Source organism: Anthonomus grandis, chromosome 14 (assembly GCF_022605725.1).
Source record: "Anthonomus grandis grandis chromosome 14, icAntGran1.3, whole genome shotgun sequence".
Lineage (NCBI taxonomy): Eukaryota > Metazoa > Arthropoda > Insecta > Coleoptera > Curculionidae > Anthonomus > Anthonomus grandis.
This window is the reverse complement of record NC_065559.1, coordinates 12948214-12975701: the sequence shown is the minus strand read 5'-3', so window position 1 is coordinate 12975701 and position 27488 is coordinate 12948214. Positions and strand designations below refer to the sequence as shown.

Here is a 27488-nt window from a genome sequence, read left to right as displayed (position 1 = left end):
GTAGTCCAAGCAGTTAACACGTATGATAGGCGATCCATAGTTTTTCGCGTGTTTCAAAGGGTTAAAGTACAGTTTTTGATTAATAATTTATATCAAAAGAAGTCTTTTAAAATTTTGCATCTTTCAAGCTAAGTATTGACTTCTTTTAGAATCACAGTTGCCATAAATCAGTAAAATTCAATTTTTATTTCTCTAATTTATCATTAACGGGTTTTCTATTGTAAACAGTATTTGTCTAAATTAACTTATATTTAATTCATATACGGGGTGATTTTGAAATTGTGATTAACTAATGAAATAATGGCTGGAGGAAGTACTACGGATGACGGTGATCCAGAAAGTAATTGTGCTAAATGTAATTTAGTATTTGATGACATTAAGTCGATAATACAATGTACCAGGTGTGCTAAGTATTTTCATGGAAAGTGTGTTAATGTTGACATGCGCGGTTTTTCATTTGAGAAAATCGACATGGAAATGTGAATCGTGTGATCCCTCTGCATCTAGCGATGGTGCATACAAAACAGAGCGCGCTAGGAAAAGAAGCCGCACAGATGATATTGTTATTGATTTAGATAATGTAGGAGATATTATGGCCACCTTGCAGCTCTTAGTCAGTAAAACTAACGAGTTAAATCAAAAAGTCGATCTCCTGTTGAAAACGAAAACCAGAATTTGAAACGTGAAATTGCCAGCCTGAAGGAATGTAAGCCGTCAACAGCCCCATCAAGTGTGAACTCCAAGTTGTCATATGCTGCAGCAATAGGCACCAAAAATGATAGCAAAGTTTTGGTTGTAAAGCAAAAGGGTCCGGAGAAAGATGTAAAGCAAGTGAAGGAGGATTTGAGAAAGAAAGTCAATCCTACTGTTATTGGAGTCGGTTTATCTCTAGGAAAAGCAACCAAAAGTGGCGGCGTTATCATTAAGTGTGGCAATGAGAAGGAGCTAACTTCGATACAGTCGCAGATCCAGAACAACATGGGTGACAACTACAGTGTTGAGGTACCAGAACTTTTAGAGCACAGGATTAAGGTGGTGGGCATTAATGAGTCTGAGTACAACCTATCAGATAATGAAATTTTGGCCAAAATAAAGAGTCAAAATAATGTTCCAGAATCTCCAAACCGAAAAATTCAAATTGTGAGAAAAACTAAAATCGTAAACAAAAAATTCAATATGATCTTGGAAGTTGATGCTACCACGTATGCAGTGTTTATTGAAAAGGAGAAGTTGAACATTGGTTGGAACCGTTGTCCTGTCTTCAACGAATATGGTATCCGAAGGTGTTTCAAGTGCTGTCGGTCATTTACTGAAAGAGTGTAAAGAAAATAAAGTGTGTGCAAAGTGTAGTGGATCCCATGATGTTAAAGAATGTAATGTAAGTAGCGTTAAGTGTATCATTTGTGTAGTTTCTAATGAAAAGTATGGTCTTAGGCTAAACGTCAATCACGTTTCTTGGGATGTAACTAGTTGTGATTCCTATAAGCGAATTGAAGAGTTACAAAGGAAATATATTAAGTAGCAATTAGACCTAAATATTGCACTTAACACCAACATTGTTTATTTTAATTGCCAAGGTTATCTAAACAACAAAGATAACATTATTTTACTAGTAAATGACTGGAGGCCTAAGATCTTGCTTTTGAGTGAGACTCACGTAACCCCGGTTATTGAGCCATGTGAGTTGATTATTGATGGGTACAATTTGGAGCAATGCACTAGTAACAACAGTAGAACGGGTGTGGTCTTGGCCCTTATTAGAAACGATATTAGATATAAGGTGGGGTCTGTATTGTCTATTGATGATTATGTCTGGTTGTTGTCTTTTGAGCTAACTATGGGTGGAGGTAAATATTTGTGCTCTGTTTTATACCATTCGCCTCAGAAACAAGATGCCAAATTTATAGAATTTTTTGGGGAATATTTAGAGCAAGTTAGTGGATTTAATGGCACCAACATTATCCTTGGGGATTTTAATTTTGATTTATTAAAAAACAGTTTTTATAGTAACAAATTATTAAGTATCATTTATACCAATGGGTTTAGTCAAATAATTAGGACTCCAACTAGAATAGTCCAAAGAAGTCAGACTCTGATCGATTATTTAATTTCAAATGACAAATCTCTCTCGCATAAAGTCCATCAAACTCCTAAAATTAGTGACCATTCTATTATATCAATTTCTATGGATCAATCAAAGAAACAGCCAATGGATCTAGTAAGTTATACTAGGTCTTTTAAGACCTACAAATGCCATAAACTTCAGAAAGAACTGCTTACATGCAATTGGAATAGAAATAGTTCAGATGTTGACTTACAAGCTAAAATTTTGTCAGAGATATTAGAACAATTCTTGACAGTATGTGTCCAAGAATTAAAATTGTGCAGAAACCGAAATATGCCGATAAAAAATGGATAACTCAAGATATAAGGAAGCAAATGCAGGAAAGGGATCGATTATATAAAAGGGCTGCCATAGAAAACAACGACAACGTTTGGAATGAATATAAAGCTATAAGAAATAATATAGTAAGCAAGATAAGAGTAGAAAAGGATAGATTTTTTGCGAATATCATAGGTCTAAATAAAAATAATCAAAAAGAACTCTGGAAAAATCTGAAGACGCTTTTGCCAGGAAAAAACCAAAACATGCCTAATGAAATAAAGTTTAAAAATTAAATCATTACACAGGAGGATGATATTGCACATAGATTTAATAATTATTTCGTGAATAGTATTGATCTTATTCTTGCAGATATTCCACCAGCAGCAAATGGTCAAACATATTTCATTGAACCACCTTCAGTCCAGAAAACCTTGACACAATTTAATAAAGTTTCGATAACTAAAATGAAGGAAATACTTAAAAATCTAAAAAACGTTGGTGGTGGGGAGAGTGGCATCTCTAAGCAGGTTCTTTGCGATGTTGCTTATGTTGTATGTGATCGTCTTTTGGATATTATCAATACATCCTTAAGTACTGGGATTTTTCCGCAAGCCTAGAAACTTTCTACTGTTGTTCCTGTTCCAAAAGTGCAAAACACTAAATTGTGTAATGAATTTCGACCAATTAACACCGTACCTATTTATGAGAAGCTCCTTGAAGTATGTGTTAAGGAACAGCTACTCGAACATTGTAATATAAATAAAATAGTTGTGCCTAACCAATCGGGGTTCCGTGAGAATCATTCATGTGAGTCTGTCATTATTAATATAGTTGATAATTTTCTCAGGGCCCTTGACTCTGATTTGTATCTGATTCTTGAATCTAGTACTTGCTGTATTTTTGGATTTTAAGAGAGCGTTTGAAACCGTGAGTAGAGAAATGTTAATTAGGAAATTAGAACGGTTAGGCCTTAAACATAATGTATTGAAGTGGTTTCAATCTTATCTAAGTGGTAGAGTTCAGCGAGTCATGTACAAAAATAGTTCATCTGAAAGTGTTAATGTAAAGCATGGTGTACCGCAGGGAAGGGTCTTGGGCCCCTTGCTATTTTTATTGTATGTCAACGATATGGTGGAGGTAGTGCGGGGGTGTAATGTGGTGTTGTTTGCGGACGATACAATGTTATATGTGGTGGGTAAAGACATTCATCAACTGCAACAGGTCATGAAGGTTGAACTCAATAACTTATTCATCTGGCTCTGTAGAAATAAACTAAGTTTAAATGCAAGTAAATCCAAGTTTTGTATATTTGGCAAGAAATCTAGATTAAGTTCTATAGACATGGGCAATATACAGATTTCTGTTAATGGGGAAAGTATTTTGTATGCCAAAGAAATTAAATATTTGGGAACAATTTTCGATGCAAATCTGAATTTCCATGCTCATGCAGATTATGTAATGAGAAAATTTTCAAAAAAAGTTGGATTTATAACAAGAATTGGAAAAAATTTGTCAATGTACATCAAATTAAAACTTTACAACGCCATTGCTCTTCCTCATTTACAGTTCTGTTCAACATTATTGTTTAACTTGCCACAGTATAGAATTGACCAACTAGAAAGAATTCAAAATAGGGCTATGAGATTGATTCTAAATTGTAATCGTTACACGCCTGTTGTCTCTATGTTGGGTGTCCTAGATATGTTGTCTGTACATCAAAGAATTTTGTATAACGTTTATTTGTTTATTTTTAAATTAAAACATCAGATGCTCCCCGATTATATTTGTAATAAATTAAGAGTTTTTGGAGATATACATAACTATAATACGAGAAATCGTATAGACTTTATACTAGTCGACAGATGTAACACAACCCAAATGCATAATTCAGTTCTATACAAAGGTTTAATCCTATCTAACAACAGAGCGTTTGAAATTCAAAAAGGAGTAAGACATCTGTCTTCGCTTTTATTTAACCTTTACTCGGAGGCTTTTTTTTAATAAGCACTTGAGGATGTAGAGATTGGGATCAGAGTCAATGGTGCATGGATGCACAATAATATTGGATGGATCAATAATATTTAATATTCCGATGACGCAGTTCTCATTGCGGATAGCATTGATAAATTACAACAACTTTTTAGCACAGTGGGTCAACAGGGTAAAACCATGGGTTTAGGTTTCGGGATCAGTACAATAAAAGTCCAGTTTAACTTAAAATGGCCGACGTTTCGGAAAATATATTTGCATCCTCAGGGCGCTAAATATACAGGTTTTTTTTTCTGAAAATAAAACCAAGATTTTTTTTTCAGAAACAACTGTAATTAAAATAAAACATGATTTCTTAAATATTTTTTTCTTCAAAATGGTTTATTTTATCGATAATGAAAAAGAGTACCTTTTCTTTAATTTAAGGTTCAAGCTATCCATAGTTATTATTTCAGAGTCTTTATCATACAGGGTGCTAAAAATGTAAGCATTATAATGTACATACAACCTAGTCCGCCCCTGGTAAAATAAAGAAGGTAAATGTATTTTAAGGACTACGTTATAAAAGGTCCTTAGTAGTGATGATCACGTAAAATTTATATTAAATTATACCAAGTACTTTAGAAGTTATTCAAGAAAAACCGATTTCTAGCGGCGTCTTTAAGAGGTCGTAACTTCGTAGGGACGGCCTATAGGAAATTTTTTTATAGGAAAGTTCCATATAGAGAGAGATTTCCCACATTTTTCGAGACACCCTGTATATAGGTAAGATCAAAATTATTAACTTGTGTTTCTACCTTTAAGGGGGATAAATATTTAAGAGGGAGCAAATATGTTTTGCAAAACGTCGTCTATTTTGAGTTAAACTGGACGTTTACCTCATTGATCCGAAACCCAAAATCTTACCAGACAGCTTTAAATATAAATCTAATAATTTTATAAATACCAAGAAAATTAAGTTGCTACCATTAACAAGGAATGAAAACGCTCTTACTAACTCTCAGCTTTTGATAGAAAATCAATAGAACGTGTGGAATGTTTTAGAAATCTTGGAACACGGCTATCTAAAAACCGGTCATCAGACAAAGAGAGAAAATGTCGTATATAACAGGCTCGCGCAGCATTTATAAAAGTGAGAAAGATATTCATGTGTACCGATTTTGATCTGGAGCTTAATTTGAGATACGTGGACTGCTGCATTGGATATGTACGTGTATCGTAGAATTCTCATGATTCCTTGGACGGTCAAAGTAAGAAACAAATAAGTTTTGAGAATGATAAACAAAGATCGTCCACCCTTTGATCCTATTACAAAGAGAAAAACAGCTTACTTAGATCATATTATGCGCAATGAAAAATACAACTTCCTATAATTAATTATTAGGCGAAAGATCGAAGGCAAAAGAGGATCTGGGAGAAAGAAGATATCATGACTTCGGAATATAAGATAATGGACAGATTTACATAACATCCAGGCCAGATATTAATAAGAGCGGAAATAATTGATCTCTTTTTCTATAGAGGAAACATGTACTGACTTGGACAAATCATTTACAAAATAAAATTTATTATTATTTTTTACTATATACTTTCTTATGTACCTATTGGTTAAAATAACTATATTTGAGCCAATATTTAAAATAATACAGAAATCTAAATTTTGGCTTCCTGTCTCTCCGAAAGAATCTCTCGAGATCTTTAAAATTCATTTTAATTTTTTGAACACGGGTATATTTTTATCCTTATTAGGTTGCTTTTTTGTTTTGAAGCATTGCTTACGGTCAATAAATTAATTTTAATTTAAGATATATTGATATTTTTTAATATTTCAATTTAGAGTAATACCTTACATATATTTTATATTTATAGTTGCGAAAAGCGGTTTATATAAAATTATGACTCTCTAAAGCATGACACTCTAACGCCGATTTTCCTATGTAAATCCTAACTTCTTTTATAATATTAATAAAACTTTTATAAAGTGTTTCTACAATATCAATTTTCCATACCGATACCAATGTCCCCTATAATATTTTTGAACTCTGATTTTAATATCTTTAATGATTAGGCCTGCAAAATTCCAAGCTCCTCAAGTATAGGCTTACGTAGATCGATATGGTTACTTCCTTATATTATCTTTCTTATTTGTTCTCATTATAAACCTTCTGTGTAGCATTGCTGATTACAAGCTATTCATATAATAACCCTTGAATGTGGAAACTAATTATACCTTAATTGACATAGATAATTAAAGCGTTGATTCTGTTCTTCGTGTATAAATAACTCTTTATTGATTTATATATAGCATTTATGTTACATTTTACTTACGTTTCAGTGGCTCACAATCAAATCTATGCAATGGAACGGCGTCTATTACGATCACAAAAGCAAATAATACAGTAAGAAATACTCTACGAAACAACAATGCAAAGAAGCCCAACGTTTCTTTGACGCATCTTTCGAAAAGGCCACCCGTTGATATTCAGTTCACAGGTAAGTTAGATACCTAAATTTCATCAACTCTTTGGTTTTTAAATTGCATTATTTCTAAAATTAGCCACAAACATTTTGTCAATGTTATTAATCAATAGACTGTAAAGAAGCAATTGATACTATTTTTAGTCCTTAAGCATTGATTTCTTTTTGGAACCTTCATGCGACATTGTTTGATTTTGATCTTTAACCTATATAATTTACATTATAGTATAATATTTATCTGGATATTATAAATTATTCGTATTTATGGTATTTTTTAATATCCAAGTTTATTCATAGAAAAAATAGATTTAAAAGAAATCTATGATTTTATAAAAATAGTATGCACCAGGTGTCGTCCTACTACGAATAGCTGTCGGCTGTTAAAAAGTATTAGTAAGTAGAAGTCCATTCTTAAAGTGGAGTGGCTACAATATAGCGGGTTGGGAAGGGCGGGACGCATTTTCTCTACGGACGCAGTTTACTCATCATCATCAGACTCTTACACTACATAGCTATGATGTTTCCATCTTGTAACCCGCTATAAAAAAGTATTAGTCATATGGCCCGAGAAATTACTTTTTTTTACTAAATCAGTGTGTGAGAAAATGCTGAAAACTATGTTGAAATTCGTAAAACCTTGCTACAGGGCATCACTTTATATTTCGATTTTTTTTCGATTTGAACTCTGGTCCTATCTGTTAATTTTTATAATACAGTGCTTTTATTTCAAAACAAGCGACCCTTAATAATTTGTTTAAAAAACATGTCAATTTAGATATACAGGAGGACGTTTAATTTTATATATGATAAAGTTGTGTCAATCACCTCTAGCTAACTTCACTTTGAGATGTCAAATGGAAAACCTCGTCATGTGACACGTAAGCAGCATTAAAATGTTTATTTAACAGTGCCAAAAAAAAATGAGCGAATAGTGCCAAACCAACTCAATCCTTTTTTTTGAGGTAAGAAGTTAGTAAGGATAGTACGTTTTGAAATAAAAGCACTATATAATATTTATACATTATTATACATCGTCATATTGATCTAGCAATTTAAATCTCGGTAATTCTGCAGTTTAGCGGCTTTTGTTAAAACTAACGAAAAATGGTCGGGTTTTTTGCAAAATAGGTGGATTTGGATATATATTTTTCACTAAGAGTGGCGGAAAGTCAAATTTTATCACGAAGAGGGTGTTATCACGCACTAAATCACTTACTATGGGACATGAATAGAATAACCCTGTATTCGATTAGTTTTGACAACAAATAGGTTACAACTAAGGTGAGGTTAGGTGTGGTGTTGCCAGTTCTGTCGTCTACTGCATTTTGTATTATGCGTAAAACAAAAACTGTTTTTACCTTTTCTTGTAACTAAATCTGTTATTTTCGTGCAACAAACATACCGAAGACACCCATAATGTAATATTATTTTGGTAATTTTTAGATTTTGGTCCAAATTAAAAATAATATGATTCCGCAGTTTAGCGGCTTTTGTCAAATTTGGCGTATTTTCACCGGTTTTCTTTTTTAAATAGCTTAATTTTATCTGGAAAAAATTAATAAAGTGGCGGGAGGTGTATTTTGCAAATAGTTTCTTTATAAACAATGTGAAGTACTCACAAATAAAGGTAAACTGATTTATTTAAATTTTTTGCTTTTTTTTTGCATAAATTAAATGACAGCCGCTATCTGTCAAATGGGTTGTCGACTCTGGGAGTATGTGTGCAGTGTTTTGGTTTGTTCCGTTTCTCTATCACCGCGAGAAAAACATAAGGCGCTGCGCACAGACCATAGATATACCCAACCCAACTCAATCCAACCTAGCTCAACGCAACCCAACCCAACCCAAACCAAACGAAACCAACCCAACCCAACCCAACCCAACTCAACCCAACCCAAACCCAAGCCAAACCAAACCAACCCAACGGGGTTGGTTGGGTTGGTTCATTAACACCCAAGAGTTCATCCAACGGGGAGCGTAAGCTCCCCGTTGGGTGTTGATGGAATGGGAGGGGATGGGATGGGATGGGTTGGGTTGGGTTGGATTGGTTCATAAATTGTTCAAGCACCGCTCATCAAATTTTGCGTATTTTTACAATTTTTTTTAAATGGCCTAATTTTACCCAAAAAAAATTAAAAGTGGCGGAATGATACGATATAATTCGCCGCGAATATGTGAATTTTGATAGAACTTAAAAAAAAGAAATTTTAAAAATGATGTACTCCTAAAAATAAATTTTCAATTCAATCAAATTTGTGTTTATTACATGTAATTGACATTTTAAGTGATATGTAATGAAACTAGTGTATAATGTTATGATTATACACGAGTTTCATTCATCATTTTTTATATGTTATGATAATGAATGACTAAAAAAATACAGAGTGAATTCTCCACTTTAGAGAAAGCCAGACTGGAGACAAGGCTTCAGCTGCAGAGTGACAAAACTGGCAACACCACACCTAACCTCAACTCAATTGTCACCTATTTGTTGACAAAACTAATGGTATACGAGGTTATTCTAATGATTAATCGCGTCCTATAGTCAGTGATTTAGTGCGTGATAACACCCTCTTCGTGATAAAATTTGGCTTTCCGCCACTCTTAGTGAAAAATATATATCGGAATCTACCCACTTTGCAAAAAACCCGACCATTTTTCGTTAGTTTTGACAAAAGCCGCTAAACTGCAGAATTACTTAAATCTCGATTAGAGATAGAATCATAAACGTTGTTGCAACGAAAGTTTGCTTAAGTTGAGTTTTAATCTTCTTCCCGAAGATTTTTAGCGGAAGACGTGTCGAGAGTAAAAATAAAGACTTTGGGTTAGTGGTAAAACTGTTTTGTAATATCAACCATGTGATATTAAATATGTGAATCCTTCATTTTCATATTAATCCTTTTTCAATTGCGTTTTAGTTACTGTTTTTGCCCTTTAGAATGCTAATTAAAGCTTTAAACATTAATTTGTATACCTTTTAAAAAAATGGACAAACCTTTGCTCAAGAAGTTTTGATAACTTTCTGTATCAAGCCTAGCTAGCAAATTAAACGGTCCCAATATAATTCCCAAATATTGGATTAGGGGCTATCTATAAATTACGTAACGCAAATTACAAGCTTTTTTGATCCCTTTCCCCCCTTTGTCACATCTGCTTCAACCCTCTCCTCCCCGCGAGTAATTACGTTAACCGTCACAATAGAAAAATATGAGCACACATTTTGATGATTTTTTCTGAATGAAGTCAATCAAGCTTTGTCCCATGGGCAGTTTGAAGACCTTTCAACATCAATAATTAGAATTTTCATCAAATTTTTATCCTCTTCACATTCTTTGATCGTAGATATATCAGTCAGGTCCAGATAATCTTCATAAGCTCTTCTTCTTCTAACCATTCAACTTGATCATTCTTCAAAACAGCCATTATTTCTTCTTTTTTTTTGTTTTGCTGCAATACGGATAGATTAAGAATTTTTGTCAGTAAATATAACGTTTTTTAGTAAATATAATTCTTTTTTTGCATAATTTGGTGTTTTTTTAACTTAACTAAGCAATAATTTCCAACAACAACCCATTTTATTCACATACACCCCTTTTTACACTTTATACAATATTTGTAAAATATAATCAATGATCACTCCTTATAGAATAATAATTTGAAATATTATGTTACACTTTAGGTTAGATTATAGCTTATGGGTATTCAATGCTTTTCTTTAATTATATTGAATTTAAATGAAAATAATTAAACGAATACCATAGGGAAAGTTCATGAACCTTGTTTAGTAGGTGTATTATTAAAATTACTACCAAAATATAGAAATTTTAGGTAATACCCAACAGTTTGATAAAGTATTTAAAAGTTAATTGTAAAAATATTAATTGGAAAACATTTGTACACATTATATAAAGTTATTGAGTAAAGTGAGAAAGACATGAACACACAACCCAAGGTTATATGGGCTTCGGCTATGTGTTCATATCCCACTAATCAACCTCAATCAACTATAACGACTAGTTAAGAATAATAAATTATTAAGAAACAGAAAGAGGTTTAAAAGATTAATAAATAGGTATAATAAAATTTGCCCAATTTCTCCAAGTCTCCAGTCAGCATGGAGCTTTACCAAGACAAGTTGGACAGTCTGTCAGAGTCCTATCTGTCTGAAATGGAGCTCATAGTTAGGTTAGGTTTCCTCACCGTGAATGACCGGAAAACCAGACTGTTCTAGTGTCAGTGGTGGCACATTACAGCGCTCCAAACCATTACACCCTCAAGGCAGTGGTAAGGTTAAGAAATAATCGAAGATAGGAACGGAAAAGAACTGAAAAGAAAACCCTCGCTAAGTTTCCAATCAATTCTTAGGCAACCTGCCAAGAAATTAGCCATTTTTTTTCTTGATAAGGTAAAAGAGGTTCCAATGAATCAAAAGTAAGGAATATTTTATATAACTTGCATCCTCACTTCTTTGGTTGAGCCGTAAAGTTTTAAGTGCGCTCCTACCATGAACTTACAAATATACCTGGACTGCCAATTCAATGAAAAGTAAATGACCACTACTAGGGGGCCGCCATTTTGCGTGATTGTGTCCTTTCGATGTTGGTCACTCTGACAAATTTTAGTTGTGCCAACTGTAGGGAAACAAAACAATTAAAGTTTTTGAGAGGTTATGTTTACAAAAATACAAAATAGAAAGTTACATATAGGTAAGAATTTAAGATAGTTGCGTTAGAATTGTGATTTTTTTGATACTTCTTTAAGAATTTCGTTAAAATTTATGAAAGAAAGTAATCCTCATCTAAAGTGAGACAAAGTTTCAATCAACTTGGAATAGATGCATGCACTTTAAAATATTTATTTTATCATTCTGATAATCTCGAATCTTATAAATCCTAATACCATGAAAATCATGATATTCATTTAAATTTTTAGGTAAAAACACTTATTTTCTTATAGGTACTTAAAGGTCTTATAGGTACAACCATCTATAAGAATCAAAATATAGATGATTTTATGACGGTTTGTAATTATAAAGGATTTATATAGTAAAAATAAATTATTCTGTCAACAACTCAATATATTATTCTATTATAAACAACACAGATGGACAATTCACAATAATTCGGTTTTAAAAAACTGAACCAACCTTTAAATAAAGATGGTGATACATTATTCACGTATTAAATAAGAAGAAAGATACATCGCCTGTTCCAGACGATATACCCAAGCGTCGTTTACAAATCGCCAAAAACTAGGCAATCCGCTATACTCACACGTCAAACGTCAGCGTCGTCAACTTAATTACCGTTATTTAATATATTTTTTGTTGGCAACACTAAAAATTTTCAGAGTGACCAACATCAAAAGGACATAACCACTATAAAAATGGCGGCCACCGTGCAGTGGTCATTTTTGGGTATCGTGGCCATATGCATTAGCAGCCCAGGTATATTTATAAGTTTGTGGCTCCTACCAACACACGGGAACAAAGTCAGCGAAAATATCGGAAGTGGCAATCGATATTGATCTTGAGAAATGACAGACCCATGAAGAACAAAGGCAAGGAGCTGAACCCAATAAATCAAGAAATCCGCGGCTTAGCGTTACTAGCGCCACTAGTATACCGAACAGGTGTTCCACTTTAAGATGAGCAATAAAAATGTATTTCATTTATATTAATCATGAGAAATTGTTGCATTATTTACTTGATAATTAAAAACAATTCATATTGTGATTTATTGAAGTAACGAATGGAGCATTTAGCTTATTTTAATAAAAATCAATTCAAATGAAAAAATAAAATGCTACACAGCCCCTGGTCAATTTGATGTCAGTGCAAGAGGTAGCGAAAGAAATCGTTCCAGCATTATGCTGGATAATGAGCTAAGTGATTTCGAACAACAATCCATATTACATTTCACAACCTGCGTGAAATACTGATTTATCCTTACATGCTCCAACATGCAAACTTCACCTTTTGATAAAATACTGCTTCAGTCAATTTCAGAATTTTCGAGCTCGATGTATTTAGCTACGAGCTGCTCAGTGGCAAAAGTTTTTTTTTCAATTTCTAAATCTATAGTCTACCTATATGAATCAAAGTGATTTCCATAATGTTCATGGGGTAAGATTAAATCAGCGAGTTCTTTGCTTAAAGGTGATTCTTTCAACTCAAGGCGCTTTTTTCAGGAGCGTTGGCAGCTATAAATATGGAGTTAAGGTTATGTGACAAAAAAATTATGAATACCAATATTAGTTACTTTTTGATCACAGGGATTTTCATCCGGGCCGCCGTCAAGAGTAATTATAAATATGGAAATAGTCTTCCAAGGTAAGGATAGTTTCAAAATCCAGTACATGAAAATATGCAGTTGACAAATAATGTTTCCCCATCGTATTGCTATTAAAGTAGGCCCTGAATAAGATTAATTTATTAGAAGGCTAGATTAATTTATATTTATCGGCCACGACCCAGTCATGATTAGGCAAAGAGACTTTGCATTCGACGTGCATGGCAATAGGAGATTGATGGTTTGCTGCTGTTAAACTTATAGGGACGCGAGATTTATCATCTTGGCTTAAAAATCAAACTTCGTTAGGTCTAAGAATTGACGCTATTTCTTTCGTATGATTTATGATTGCTTTACAAAAAATGCCATCAATATGTTAAAAGTGCGCACGCTTTTGAGTTTTCAGTTAGAGACGGTTTCTAAGGGCTTGTTTCCCTCTGAAGAAGAACTGCGTTCAGGTAGCAAACGCATATAAAGAGCAAACAAAACCTTCGGCTCTTAATGGATTAGTAAGCTCTTGCAGAGATTTAATGCTCCTTAGAGATCCTTCTTATAGTCGCTCGTATGCCGCTGATTCATGCATATCGAGATTTCTAATTGCCTCTAATAGACGGGGTGACTTCCAGGAGCCTCTTTCATTTTTAATGCCAACTCGGAATATTCATCGCAAAGTTTTGCTTAAGTTTTTCTTTTGTTCTCTCTAAATTTTTGTTGGCGTTTGTAAACATTTTCCTAATAAGCTGAAGATTTTTCCAAAGCAGCCCTTTGTTTCTTTTTTTTTCATATGTCATTCCTGTTCTCCGCTGATTTGTCCACAGGTTTTTTTATAGAGACCAAATAACTCTGAATTTATTGTATCAATATTTATTTTCAGCTGATCGTGTGCAATTTTTGGGTAATTTTTCTTTTTGCGAACAGCTTTTGTTATCGGTATTGCGTCAATTTTCTTAGTTTTTTTTGAGTTTTTTGCTATTTTCTGATGATCTGTCAAATCTACAATCATTGTATTAGAAGCTGTCATTGAAATTTCAATTAAAGTGTCACAATTTTTTAAATTATTTGATTAACTCATTAGTTATATGATGTTTTATTTCCAAACTTTTAATGCTTTTTTTGAGAATCTGCTTTTTTAATGTGGATACGCTTTAATGAAGGAATTGAACAAAGCTTGATAAAGTTTATTTATTTTTGTAATAAAATATATGAATCATTAATGCTTACTATGAAATAAATAAGAAATAAAAAATACAAATTTTACCTTCTCTTTTTATTATGCTTTAATTGTATTAAATTAAACCTAATAGACAATGATAACATCACCCACACGTAGAACCTGATTAAAATACAAAAAAGTGTCATTTTATTGCATTTACTCGAAATATGTTGAACTATAACCTGTAACAAAAATTAAAAATTTACCTGTGATTTAGCTATTCTTATTACACTTTATCGATAGAGTAAAAGTAATGCAAAATATGAAAATAATCATGACCGTGTGATGCTCAGCGTGAACCTTAGATTCATCAAACAACTTGTGGACCAAAGAAAAATTATACTACTTACACGAGTCAAGCAAAGTAGCGACTTTATCGGCACCGGATTAAGGTGACCTAAAGTTAATATTCAGAATTTAAAAAATATAAATAAAATTACGTTGTGTTATTGAAAAAAGTGCTAAAAAAATAGTTACGTCACATGCTTTTTGATACCTCCTCCCTTCTAGGTCACAAATTGTCATGTATCTCGGCTTCCCTATATGCCCCTCCCCTGAGCGCGTTACATAATTTATTTATGGATGTCCCTGATGTGATGGATGTATGAATATTACGCCGTTTTACTAGTAAACTTGACTTCTACCGTAAATGAAGTCTTGAGGAAGAAAATTCTGAACTAGATTTGAACTGGATTAAAGTGGTACATTTTTCTTTGCGTAAAATTCTAGACATAGAAGATTTACTTACACTAGTGGTTGCATTAATACATCTTGAGCTGGTTTTAGGATATGCGGTACCACCAAGTCATATTTTCCATATATTCAATCTGGATAAGCATCAAAATAACGTTGCGTTGCTCTTCGAGTACAAATATTTTCTTGGGCATATATATCCGCACTTAGGTACACCATAAAAACATGAGTTTTAGGTAAATTAAAGACATTTATTTATTAGTCACTTCACCTTGACATCCGTAGTCTTACTTTGGAAAACTCCAATAAATAATTTGTCCACATGCAACCAAATGAAAAATGTTTTTTTTTAAATACCTTTTGGAGATCAAAACAGTCTACCTTTATTTGAGTCAAATTAAATGTAGTATTTTCAGTCGTAAATCTACATAAAGAGAGGCCTAAAAAGTTATGATTATATTAATCAAACAAAGTTATAGTATTTAGTACCATCTTTTAGAAATGGTAACAAAAAAATTATATTCGTACAATGTATATACTATGAAACTTATCGATCAAGTTATTTACACAAAAATACTCAGAATTGATACCTTGGGAAAAATTAGTCGATGAAAATATATCTCTCTATGGCCGGTTTATTACGGAAAGTTGAATAGTTGGAAGGCTGGCTTGAAAACCTTGGCGTCATTATATAAAAACTGAGTAATTAAAAATTCAATTACAAGGGCTTAGAAATACAGGTGTTTTTCTCCGACGTAACCTTTTGATCGTTTTTTTCACCGCCTCGAAAAAGATTTGTTAAACCGCATTGAATAATGCCAATATTTAATTGATTTTTTTTTAAATAAATGTGTTTTTTTTTTCTTGTCATTTTTAAATTTTCTGGCTAAACTATATAGGGTGTTGAAAAAACTATTGAAAGGTCAGTAGCCAAGCGGAAATGGTGAATAGCTGATGAGGTTACTGGCTCTTTAAAACGCGTAGTATTTTTTTGTTTTTCCTCAAATTTAAGGAGTAATATATTTTTCCTTTTTTTATTAGATTTTTTTACTTTAACCTTCAATTTTTTTTAATTTCTTGCCAAAATGGGGCCAAAAAGACTAATGTTGTCTCATTTAGATTTAGGTAATAACTGAGAAAATTTTTTAAAGAGAAACAAATAGTGGAGTAACAAACTTCCTCAAATCAATAGAAAAAAAATGTTACGTCAACTTTACTATGGAAAAAATAATAATAAAAAAGTTGTGTGGTTTTAAAATGTGTTAAAAAACTTCTCTAGTTAATTGTCTTTCTAACGATGTGCCACATGTAACAAAAATAATTAGGTAACTTACGAAAAACAAATAAGTTTGTCTTCAAGAACGCGTGAACTAATTTCTTGAAAACAACCTAATTGAGCAGGTATAAATTTATATCTCTTTCTAACACTGCTAAATCTGTTGCACTATCTCTTTCACCGTTCTAAAACAGCTAAACCTATGTGCCCTTCCATTTCCATGACCCATTCCTTTACAGGTTAATTAAAAAAAACATATTTTTTACTTCAAATCGTTTATTTATAAGTCTTGCCCAAATTGATGGCCATTATTTCTAATACACGCGTAACATCGTTTTCTTATTTTTCTTGTGGTATACTGTAATGTTAGTTCCCATCTCATTATTACAAAAGCGTCATTCCCTTTTTGTATCAATTGTTCCCTTGTATTTATAGGTTCGAAATACACAACTTCTTTTGCACGGCCCCAGGCATAAAATCAAGTGGCGTCAAGTCCGGGGACCTTGCAGGCCATGGGATAGGGCCATCTCTGCCAATCCAAGTATTGGGAAATGCATTGTCTAGGTGCTCCCAGATCGTCAATTTCCAGTGCGCTGGGCACCCATCGTGTTGGAACGTTATTTGTTCTTCATTGAGAAAATTTGGAACTCCGTTCAAGAGTTCGGGTAGATCATTTAATAAAAAATCTAGATTGTTATCTCCATTCAAATTATTTGGTAAATAATGTGGACCAGTAAGGATATTACCAATTAGGCCTGCCCAAACGTTTACTGAGAATTTCCTTTGAAAGGACACGACAGGGCTCTCTGAAACCGGCCCGAGAAATTTTCGGGCGAAGCGGCCCACTTAGCCCTGATGAATTATATAAAAAAATTCGCTAGTGCCTACAAACACACAGTTTATTTAATTTTAAAAAATCAACGTAAATTCAGTAAACAACGAAATAAAAAATTATAACACAAAGGATAATATTAAGTCATACATATATTAGTATGTCTTAATATTATCCTAAATTATAACTTTTTTTTCTTTAAATTCAGTCTTCAGTCAACTATTAAAAAGAAAGAACAAACAAGCTTAACAACCGAAAAGTTTTAAAAATAAGAAAATGACAAAGGAACAACGAACTCTCAAATAAAACATAGAAAATGCAAAAAAACTCAGTACATTAAAATTTTTTTATACAAGGTACTGGACTCTGCCACCTCATTTATAATATCTTCATTAACTATTTGATTAAGTAGAGATCTTTCTATATTCATAAGCATGAAAGATTCAAGCAAATTATCACTTAATCTATTCTTAATGGATTTGAGAATGGAAAATGATCTCTCACATGACACCTGGGTTATTGGCAAACTCAAAATGTATGGATACACCGTTGCTAAGACTGAATACGCCTCCTGATAAAAGTTATATTTTAAAATAGCAACGTAACAGGAATACACGCAATCCCTGCAAGAGCAAACTGTAATTGTATCTTTCCAATCTCCTTGCACATCGTCTCTATCATCCTCTCCTTCACTGTCATCGCTATCGCTACGATTGGAAATATCGATTTTAGCAAACGTTTCTTGAAGAGATAACTTGTAAAGGTCCCAGTTAGCAGCAAAACTTATTAACTCTTCCTTAATTCTGTCAAGCGTCGCCTTGTTATTAAATTTTGCAAATTAGCTATCAAATGCATACTTTTGTCAGGTAGCGAGTTTAGAAGTTTTCTACCGTAGATCGGATTAAAATCTGTATCTTTTGAAATGATGTCTAGTGATTCTAGTAGACCTACATATAGCGGGTAAGAGTTTTTTTTACTAGAATATTCAAGCTGAAATATTTTAGTTAATGCTTGTTCTTTCGACCACCATCGGGGTTCTCCTAGTTTGTAGTACTCTAAGTTTTGGATCTTGTGACGTTTTTTTCCAAATATCCATTCTCTGACTGTTTAAAGAAAACTGCAACTAAGTTCAGAAATGCAAAAAAGGTTGCCGCCTTAATATGTCCTTTTAAAACATCTCCCAGGACTAAATTCAGTATATGACTATAACACCACACATGGACATACTCGGAATTTTATTGCTTCATCTTACTAGTAAATCCGCTATATTTCCCTTGCATGTTAGCAGCACCATCTGTTGAATCAGCAATACATTTGTTTATGCTTAGTCCGTTTTTTTGTGCAACTTCTCTTATTAAATTTTGAAACCCTTGTCCAGATGTATCATGACAATTTATTACTGCCAAAAGCCTCTCGTGAACCATTCCTTTGTAGACATACCTAAAAGATTAAGTCTTTTGAAATTTAGATTATCCTTAATAGGATTTTAAAAGAAATTAGGCTAATAAATGTTGGAAGCATAGACTAATTATTAATGTATTATAAATTTTAAAAACAATTTTTTTTTAATAAATAGTGAATAAATAAATACTACTCACCTGATCATAACAGAACACTGGTCCTTAACCGAGATATCTTGTGTGGTATCTATTTCTAGAGAAAACATTTCAGACTCTTTTATTTCTTCACAAATAATTTTTTCAATTTTATTTGTTATTAAAGTTATAACTAAATTTATGGATGTTTTTGAAATAAATGTTAAAAAATTCCCTGATCTTTGTTTAACACCAGCATTTTTAAGTTTCTTACTTTTTTCAATAATTTTGTCTAGATGTTGTTTTAGTATTATATCGTATTTGGCAAGAAGTAGGATAATTTCTAAAAAATTGCCATGATCATTATTAGCATCATCTAGCGTATATGCAGCTTCATCAGCGTTTCCTCTGTAAAAAATACGGAATTATAGTTTTTGATTTTTTTCCATTTGGGCTAGACGCGACAAAAATTAAGTTTATTACCGGCCCTATGAAATGTTTATACATATACTATAAGAAATAAAAAACTATAATAATAATAAAATCGAGAATAAAATGAAATAAAATCTAAAAAGCAGAAATAGATAAGTGGGTACTTACCTATAGGATAAACCCCTCTTTCCCATTAATTTAATAACATCTAACACTCTGTGAAGAATTTGTCTATTACGGGAAATTTTAGAATTTCTCGTTTCTATTACTTCGGGCCTTAATATATACTTGTCTATTGTTTTATTGACTGCAAATCTTATATACGATTATATATTCCTTGTATGGAGGTTTGACGATTTATGTTCGTTTAACCTCTGGTGTACATGTTTCCACTCTCTCGTACCTTCAATAAAACTGTTGCCACAAAATGCCAGGCAAATAGAGCAAAATAGCGCAGATTTGCCTGTGCTGTATGTCAGCCACTGCCTTTGGGTGTCATTATCTCTATCAAATACTTTTTGAATGTTAAAAGATATCTATTTCTGGCTTTTAGGCCTCTGCTCACAAAAATCACAAAAAAACACCCAATTCAGTTCAGTCCGAAATTCGAAGAACTATTTCCTACGGCGGCGGCGCGGCGCGTGCAGACGTTAGCAAGACGGAATGACATCTAAGTTCGGAATTGTGGAATATAATGATTGTTATTGTTTTAACTTGTCGCGACACGATGTGACGCGACAGGATTTCCATTAAGCGGGCGGGAGTGATATGGTCAGTGCGGTACTTAGTTTATTTTTATTTTTTATTTCTTATTTTTTTACAAAAAATAATTTTAATATTTTTTCTTTTTGCCGACGGGCCCACCGGGAAATTTCCCGATCTCCCGCCTGTCCCATCCGTCCCTGGGACACGACTTACTTCATTTTTGGGTTTTCTTCTTTTGGGGCCATAATGCCAATTATGAAAGTTGGTAATTCCCTCCCTTGAAAACTTGGATTCGTCTGTCCACAGTATGTTTTTCAAGAAATCAAAAAACGTCCATATGTAGCAGGAGGCGGCAAAACTAAATGCGTCTTTAGTAGTCGTTTTCTTCAAGATCTTGCACGGGAGTGTAATGAAAGGGATGCTATTCGTTGGCATGAAGAACAGACCAGACTTTCCATAAAATTAGGTTAGATTGGCAGCTACAGTCCGGATGCTCGTTGTGGGATCTTCGTCAAAAGCTTCCAGAATTCGTTCGTCATCAGCAACATAACGTTGTCTGCGAACTCCAGGTTCACGGCGATTTAGACTACCAGTTTCTCTTAAGCGTCTAAAGGTCATTTGAAAAGTATGACGATTAGGTTGGCGTGTATTGGGAAAACGCTCTTGGTAAATTCTTTTTGCTTCTCGGCCATTTCCATCAGCTCTACCATATGCCATTAGGATATCGGCGTACTCCTCGTTTGTAAAGGCACCAGCCATAGTAGGCAACAGTAACAATAAAACAAAGCTAACGAAAATGAACAAAACTTAATGAAAATGAACAACAAAAACAATATGCGTAGAGCGGAGTTAAAAATACGTGAAGTAGCGGAGAAAGACAAGTATCGAATAAATAATACTCGTATTATGGTTAGTGACAGGTAACAGTTTAAGGTAGCGGGGCACAAAGGGAGTGTCGCCGAATGATAAAGGAGATTAACAGGTTTAGCTGTATTAGAAAGAGGCATAAGTTTATACCTGCTCAAGCAACCTAATTGAGCTTGAAAGCAACCTAACGCTAACCTTTACGCGTCCTTGAAGAAAAACTTATTTGTTTTTCGTAAGTTACCTAATTATTTTTGTTACATGTGGCATATTGTTAGAAAGACTATTAACTAGAGAAGTTTCTTAACACATTTTAAAACGCCACAACTTTTTTTTATTATTATTTTTTCCATTGTAAAGTTGACGTAACATTTTTTTTCTATTGATTTGGGGAAGTTTGTTACTCCACTATTGGTTTCTCTTTAAATATTTTTCTCAGTTATCACCTAAATCTGAATGAGACAACATTAGTCTTTAAAATAAAATTAATTGTGAGCCATTTTGGCCAAAAATAAAAAAAAAATTGAAGGTTAAAGTAAAAAAACTCCTTAAATTACTTCTTAAGTTTGAGGAAGAACAAAAAAATACTATGGGTTTTAAATATCCAGTAACCTCACCTATTCACCATTTCCGTTTGGCTACTCACCTTCCAAACATCCTGTATATCGTACAGAAAAATTTATGAAACAAAATTTTTCACAATTACTAAGACTGTACAATCAACGGAAACACTTCAAGAGACCGCCAAAGTCATCAAAATATTTTTTTTACATTTCTCCTTTTAACTTTAAGGTTACCTACTCAATTGCTGTAAATCGCTACTAAAAGATAAATTGCAGAGAATATAATTATCTTAGTTTTTTATATTTTCATGCATACATTTTCTGTATGATGCATATTCAGAGCTTCTCAAAAAATGACAAGGGATAGGCATAAACATTGTTCTTTTTAAGCTTTTCTTGTAAAAAACTAACGACTTACAAAAACAAAGATAGATTAGACCTGGTTTTTTTTTAATTTCATATATCAGATTGTGTGTATTAAAGAGATAGATATTTTGGTTCCTTTTTTTTTAACTAAAAACCTTATTTAACAAAGATAAGAAGCTAAAAAAATAAAAACATAAATCGTGCTCTTTAAAGTTATGCTTTAAACATTAACAGCATCCATTATGAGATGTAACTAATGAATTAAGCAATAATTTTAAAATTAATTCTTTGCTTTTATTTCTTAGATCTGAAATACTCAGTATCCGAAGGAAGAAGGAGAGGATACAAGACTATCCTTAAAGGCGTAAATGGCAAATTTAAATCTGGAGAGTTGACGGGGATAATGGGCCCCTCAGGGGCCGGCAAAAGTACATTAATGAATATCTTAGCTGGATATAGGTAGGTTTGAATAACTAATTTCTAATTTGATTAATGGCATTTATTAGGGAAAAATATATTATCTTGAACGTGGATCTCATCTGATTAGCATGTATGGGCGTAAAATAGATATGCAATTTTTACTTTTAACATTATATAATTTAAAATAAATTTCCAAAAAAATCTTTAGATCTACTATAATACTAAAACTCTAAAATCATAATATTTAGTATTATTTATTATACCAGATAATTTGAAATAAAATCAAAATAGTGCTGTGTAAGTATATTTTAAAAGGTTTTTTTTTCGGTTGGTCTCATATTATTATAAAACCTGCATTGTTCGTGCTATTCATTGATATCAGTAAATGATTTGACCTTTACTGCTCTATTAATAATTCAATATTGTGTTCTTCATTATTTACGACCACTTTGTTATAAATTCTTTAGTACTCACCTTTAGAGTTTCTGTATTTATCCACATTAGTGTCATGTGACGTAAACTTACGCAAATAATACACAAGTGTAACGTTAATAAGAACGAATTTTTGAAGCTAATTTTTTATTTTTTTTCCTTAGTATATGTAATAAGGTGAGAAGATAAAGCAATAAATATTTTCAAAATAAAATTACTCTATTTAAAGTAAGGTATTGAATTTATGACATTAAAATAAGCTTGTATTTAACAGGGTGTACAGTTTCAATTTTTATTTTCTTGCTTCACTTAATTCTCATGCAAAGTAATCGAAATATTCTAGGCTAATATTTCCGCGTCTGATGTTTTATCCACAAAAATATTTTCTAAGGCTTATGTTGTTTTTCGAATAGATAGAGGTTATGCGTTTACTAGGAAGATAAACGGAGATGGTGTTATGGTAGACGTGCGTAGTGAATTAGAATAGAAGTTATGGAGCTAATTTCAAATTGGTGCAATACTACTTCTATTGTAAAGGATTTTTTTTTTGTCACTTATTTAACTGTCACTTCCGAACTTGTAAAAATGTATTACTTAACAAAGGTCTAAGTTCACGTGATCCACGAAAAACTGATCTAAGTTCACCAAAAATATTTTGTTTTATGTGTATAAACAAACCGGCGCGTATTATGTGTTTGCCAATCTTCTGGTTTAGCAGTTTTGCGAGGGTAGTTAAAAGGTACGCAGTGATTATCGTGGATATAATGGATAATATTATTAATGTTAATGATGTACCACTAATAATTATAAACACAAGTAAAATAAAAATAGTGCGTAGCCGAGTTAATCATACTGCAAAATTTATAAGAAATCCCACATGCGAAACAGGAGAAGTATACTGCTCAACAATCGAGTGGATATTATAAAAATCTGCAATTTTAGTTTGCCAATGATTTACAATAAAACAAAATTAAATGTAATAAATAAATCTCTATTAAGTTCACTCACAATAGCCTCAAAAAAAAATTTAAATAAAATTACACCCTGTAAAGCGTGCCCCAAAGTCCTGTCATGAAAATTAATACCTCGTAGGTCCACCCCTGGCTCGTCTTAGTGCTGTCACCCCGTTTGGCATAGTTCTTATTAAGTTTTTAATGTAGTGTTGAGGAATGTTTCACCATATTTCCGGTAATTGATTAGCTAGTTTTTCTAAGGTTAGAGGTGGCTGTTCGAGCTGGTTTAATCTTCGAGACATTTCGGCCCATACATGTTCAATGCAATTCATGTCGGGTGAATGTGGTGGCCAGTCCATTCTGGTAATGCCATGAAATTCAATGCGATCATTGACAATTCTCGCACTTAAAATGAATTCTTCGCCTATTGCACCAAAAAATGATACAATTATGTTCTCTATAATAATGTCTCTATATCGTATAGCGTTCATTGTTGTATTTCTTAACACCACTAAATCGGTGCGGCCATCGAAACATATGCCTCCCCAAACGCAAACTGAACCGCCACCAAAAAGGGTAGTGGGCGCCATCAAATTTTCATGGTATCGCTGTCCCCTTTCCCTCCATACCACAATTCGACCATCACACATATGTAGCCGAAATCTGGACTCATCCGTAAACATACAAGACCTCCAGTTTTGAAAATTCCAATTACTGTGTTCTATTGCCCACCGATTTCTGCATGCACAATGTTCCCTCGTCAACTGTGGATGTGTGGCACGTCGTCTGGCTCTTAAATTGGACGCATGTAATCTTCTTCTAACAGTCTGATTAGAAATTATCTTCCCAGTAGCATGCCTTAAGTAGCTGTTAATTCTCGAAGCCGTAAATGTTCGGTTTCTTCTTGCGGTTACTGTTATATAGCGGTCTTGAGCATGAGTTGTAGCATGTTCTCGGCCTCCACCATGCCTGTAAGCAGCAAACCCAGTCTCTACATATCGATTCCATGCACGACTCACGACACTTTGGGACACATTTAGCCGGTTAGCAACTTCTTCTTGAGTTAGGCCCTCCAGTAGCCAACGTACTAATTGCTCGAGTTGCACTGTTTCTAACCGTCGTAGAACCATTATTTTTAAGAAAGTAAAGAGATCTATTGGTAACAATGAGAATAATAAAGTCTCTACAAGCACTTTTATGTGACTAAATTGTTAGGATTTTGAAATCGAATTCTTTAAAAGAGATAGGAATGTATGAAAAAAAGGAAAAAACCGACAAAAAATATTTGCTATCAACAGGATTTACTCATAGCATAAGACGCAACTTGATGAATTTTATTTTTTTAGGCAAATTTCGGTAATTTATAAAATATCCAGTTCAATTGTTGAGCAGTTTATTTGATCTCATGTAAGTGGAAGAAATAATAAGAATAAGAAAATGAGGAAATATAAAGTGTGTCTAAAAGCGCTTATTTCTTTGCAACGAATTACCAACCAACGACTTATCACTTTAAAAAGTTTTCTAAATTTTTACGTAAAAACTCATATATATAAACGCATTGATAATGAGAGGTAAATCTACTAATCGTCTCTATAAGTTAGCGCTTGAGGTAGGTGAATGTAAGCGTAAAGTTTTTAAAGAAAGACAGTCTCATTAAAGCTTGAATAAGACTTCGTCGAATTTATCTTCGCGAAGAGCTCTTTTTAAAAAAAAATGTCTTCCATCTATGGATAAATTGATAGAGATTTAAACATCAATTTTGGGTGCCCTAGTATAGACACATGTAGTACGTGTGATTAACATACGGCTAAAGTAAAATCACGACCAGAAAAAGTAAACAGCATTACTGAAAATGAGAAAAAGATATAGATCATATAAGAAATTGCTAGCTTAAAGAGTGACAGTAAACTACACAATATAAAGGCCTACACAACATAAAGGCAGCTATATTCTATAGTAGAGTACGAAATTTAAGAAAAAAATTTAGAGAGGATTCATCGATCAAATCCATTACAATGGATTTCTTCAAGGATATTCCCACAAGTAACATCACTATAAATGATGACTATTATAAGAGGCATCTGACTTTTGATTAGCATTAGTAGAGGAGAGTGTTCCACACACAATTCTCACAATTTTACATATTTTTATAAAAATCTGCTATGACATGGATGGCGCCAAGTCGCACTTGGTGAAAATAATCCACGAAGTTGACAAAAGAATTGAATTTTATTAAATTGTTATAGCTTGCATTGTTTGAAATTAGCTTGAATAGCGACTCATAAAATATATTGCTTTGATGATGAGTGAGTGCACGTTCTATTTAAATGGGCATAATAATAAACAAAACTGTCGTTACTAGAATGAGAAAAACCCACGAATATTTAGAGAGGTACAGTAGAGTGTTGAAGTACATTTTTGGACTAATTTTTTTTTCTGTCCCCTGTAAAGAAAAGAAACCCAAAAGAAAGGATAACTTAGATAAATGAAAGAAATTTGCTAATAAAAAAAAGGAATACTGTAACAAACATATTATTGACTTCAGACCTAGATAGTTCTTCGCCTTGTCAATCCCATCATCACCTGTCTACGTTAACTCATACATTCTTATCATTACAAATTATCTTTAATAGTGTCCCAAATTTTAAAGTCTAGCTGATTAACATCAGCTGACCTGTTCAGGTAGTCCAATACCATTCACTACGACATTTTTGTTATTCCTTCTTAGCCAGTTGATCTATCGTTGACTATAATGGACATTGAACCATTTTTTACAGCCGTCCAGTTGTATACAACTCTTGTTCCTTAAATTAACGGGAAAATTCTCTAGGTAGAATATTTCTGAAATATTTAAATAAAAAAATTCTAAAATATTGATAAGAAAGTCCATAAACAGTTTTGATTTTCTGTATGCAAGTCTGTGGTCATTGTGTAGCGCTCGTAATATTTTAGTCTCAGGTATCTGGAGGTGCTGAGCTGCCTTGCGAGAGGAGATCCCTTGGATTGTTAGCAAAAATATGAAATGCAATTATTCTGATTATTATATCAACGGCTTCTGTTTCGTTCGTTATTAAAACTCAGGCCATAATTACGAAAATTCTAATGTGATTTAATGAAAACGCGAACATCTGTAATTCTTCCATTTGTATAACGTCTACAATATTCACAAATTATGACTTTTGCATTTTCATCACACAATTTGTAGCAAAAATGAATATCTGCTTATTTGTTGTTAGACAAAAACATTTTTCAGATTACAATCACTTGAAATTAAATAACCTGACACAATTAAATTTATTATTACAATAGCCTGCAAAGATTTTTCATGCCACACTACGACAAATGAAAATGTTTTTGAACTCCAGTTGCTTAAAGGATTTAAATTTTTTGATAGCAAACGATGTGTCGTTCAATCTCCATTGGCTTAAATAACCCGAAACATGTTTCCTAAAACAAAAGATAAATTACAAATATTAAAATAAGGTTTTTGGTTTTTAAAAGAATTTTTTTCACTGTTAATAGAAGAGCAAAAAATATTCAACAAACTTCAACTAAAAACTACTTACTACAAACTTCAAATAAGATTGTTGCCACTTTGTTGTTCCCACATGTGCTGGTTTTGGTAACACCATCTTAATGTTTTCCAAACATACCAATGAGACGTCTTCTATTTCGGGGTTAATGAAGCTGTTATTATACTTAACGGACTTTCTCAAAAATTTGACCTCGCATTCCTTATCCTTTTTATAGAACACTTCAACTATGTAATAATTTTTTTCTTTGTGTCCATAAATTCTATCAAAATAAAATCGCCAACTTCTGGCTCTTTATTAAGCTTATCTAGAAGTGGTGGTGGATCGATTTCTCCTACAAAATCAATATCATCATCGGAACTTTCCGTTACAAGCATCGTCGCGTCTTCATTTTCTTCGTCTGTTGAGTCTTCATCGATTACTTTTCTTTTCACGACCTTATTCTTCTTAACACTTTTTTTCTTTCTCGCTTCATTTGTTTAGCTTCTAGGGCGATCTTTTCTGGAGTGTCCGTGGCGATAATACTTT

At 32.9% G+C, this 27488-nt stretch overlaps 1 protein-coding gene across 5 annotated transcripts in view; it reads left to right on the top strand.

Moving 5' to 3' along the window:
- The window catches only part of LOC126744686 (ATP-binding cassette sub-family G member 4), a 216363-nt gene that overhangs the window by 143294 nt on the left and 45581 nt on the right, over nucleotides 1–27488 (top strand). For all 5 annotated transcript variants that reach the window (XM_050452196.1, XM_050452200.1, XM_050452199.1 and 2 more), the window contains 2 exons: nucleotides 6711–6868; nucleotides 21928–22081. In XM_050452196.1, the coding sequence (XP_050308153.1) occupies nucleotides 6711–6868; nucleotides 21928–22081 (312 nt within the window). The remainder of the gene's footprint in view (nucleotides 1–6710; nucleotides 6869–21927; nucleotides 22082–27488) is intronic.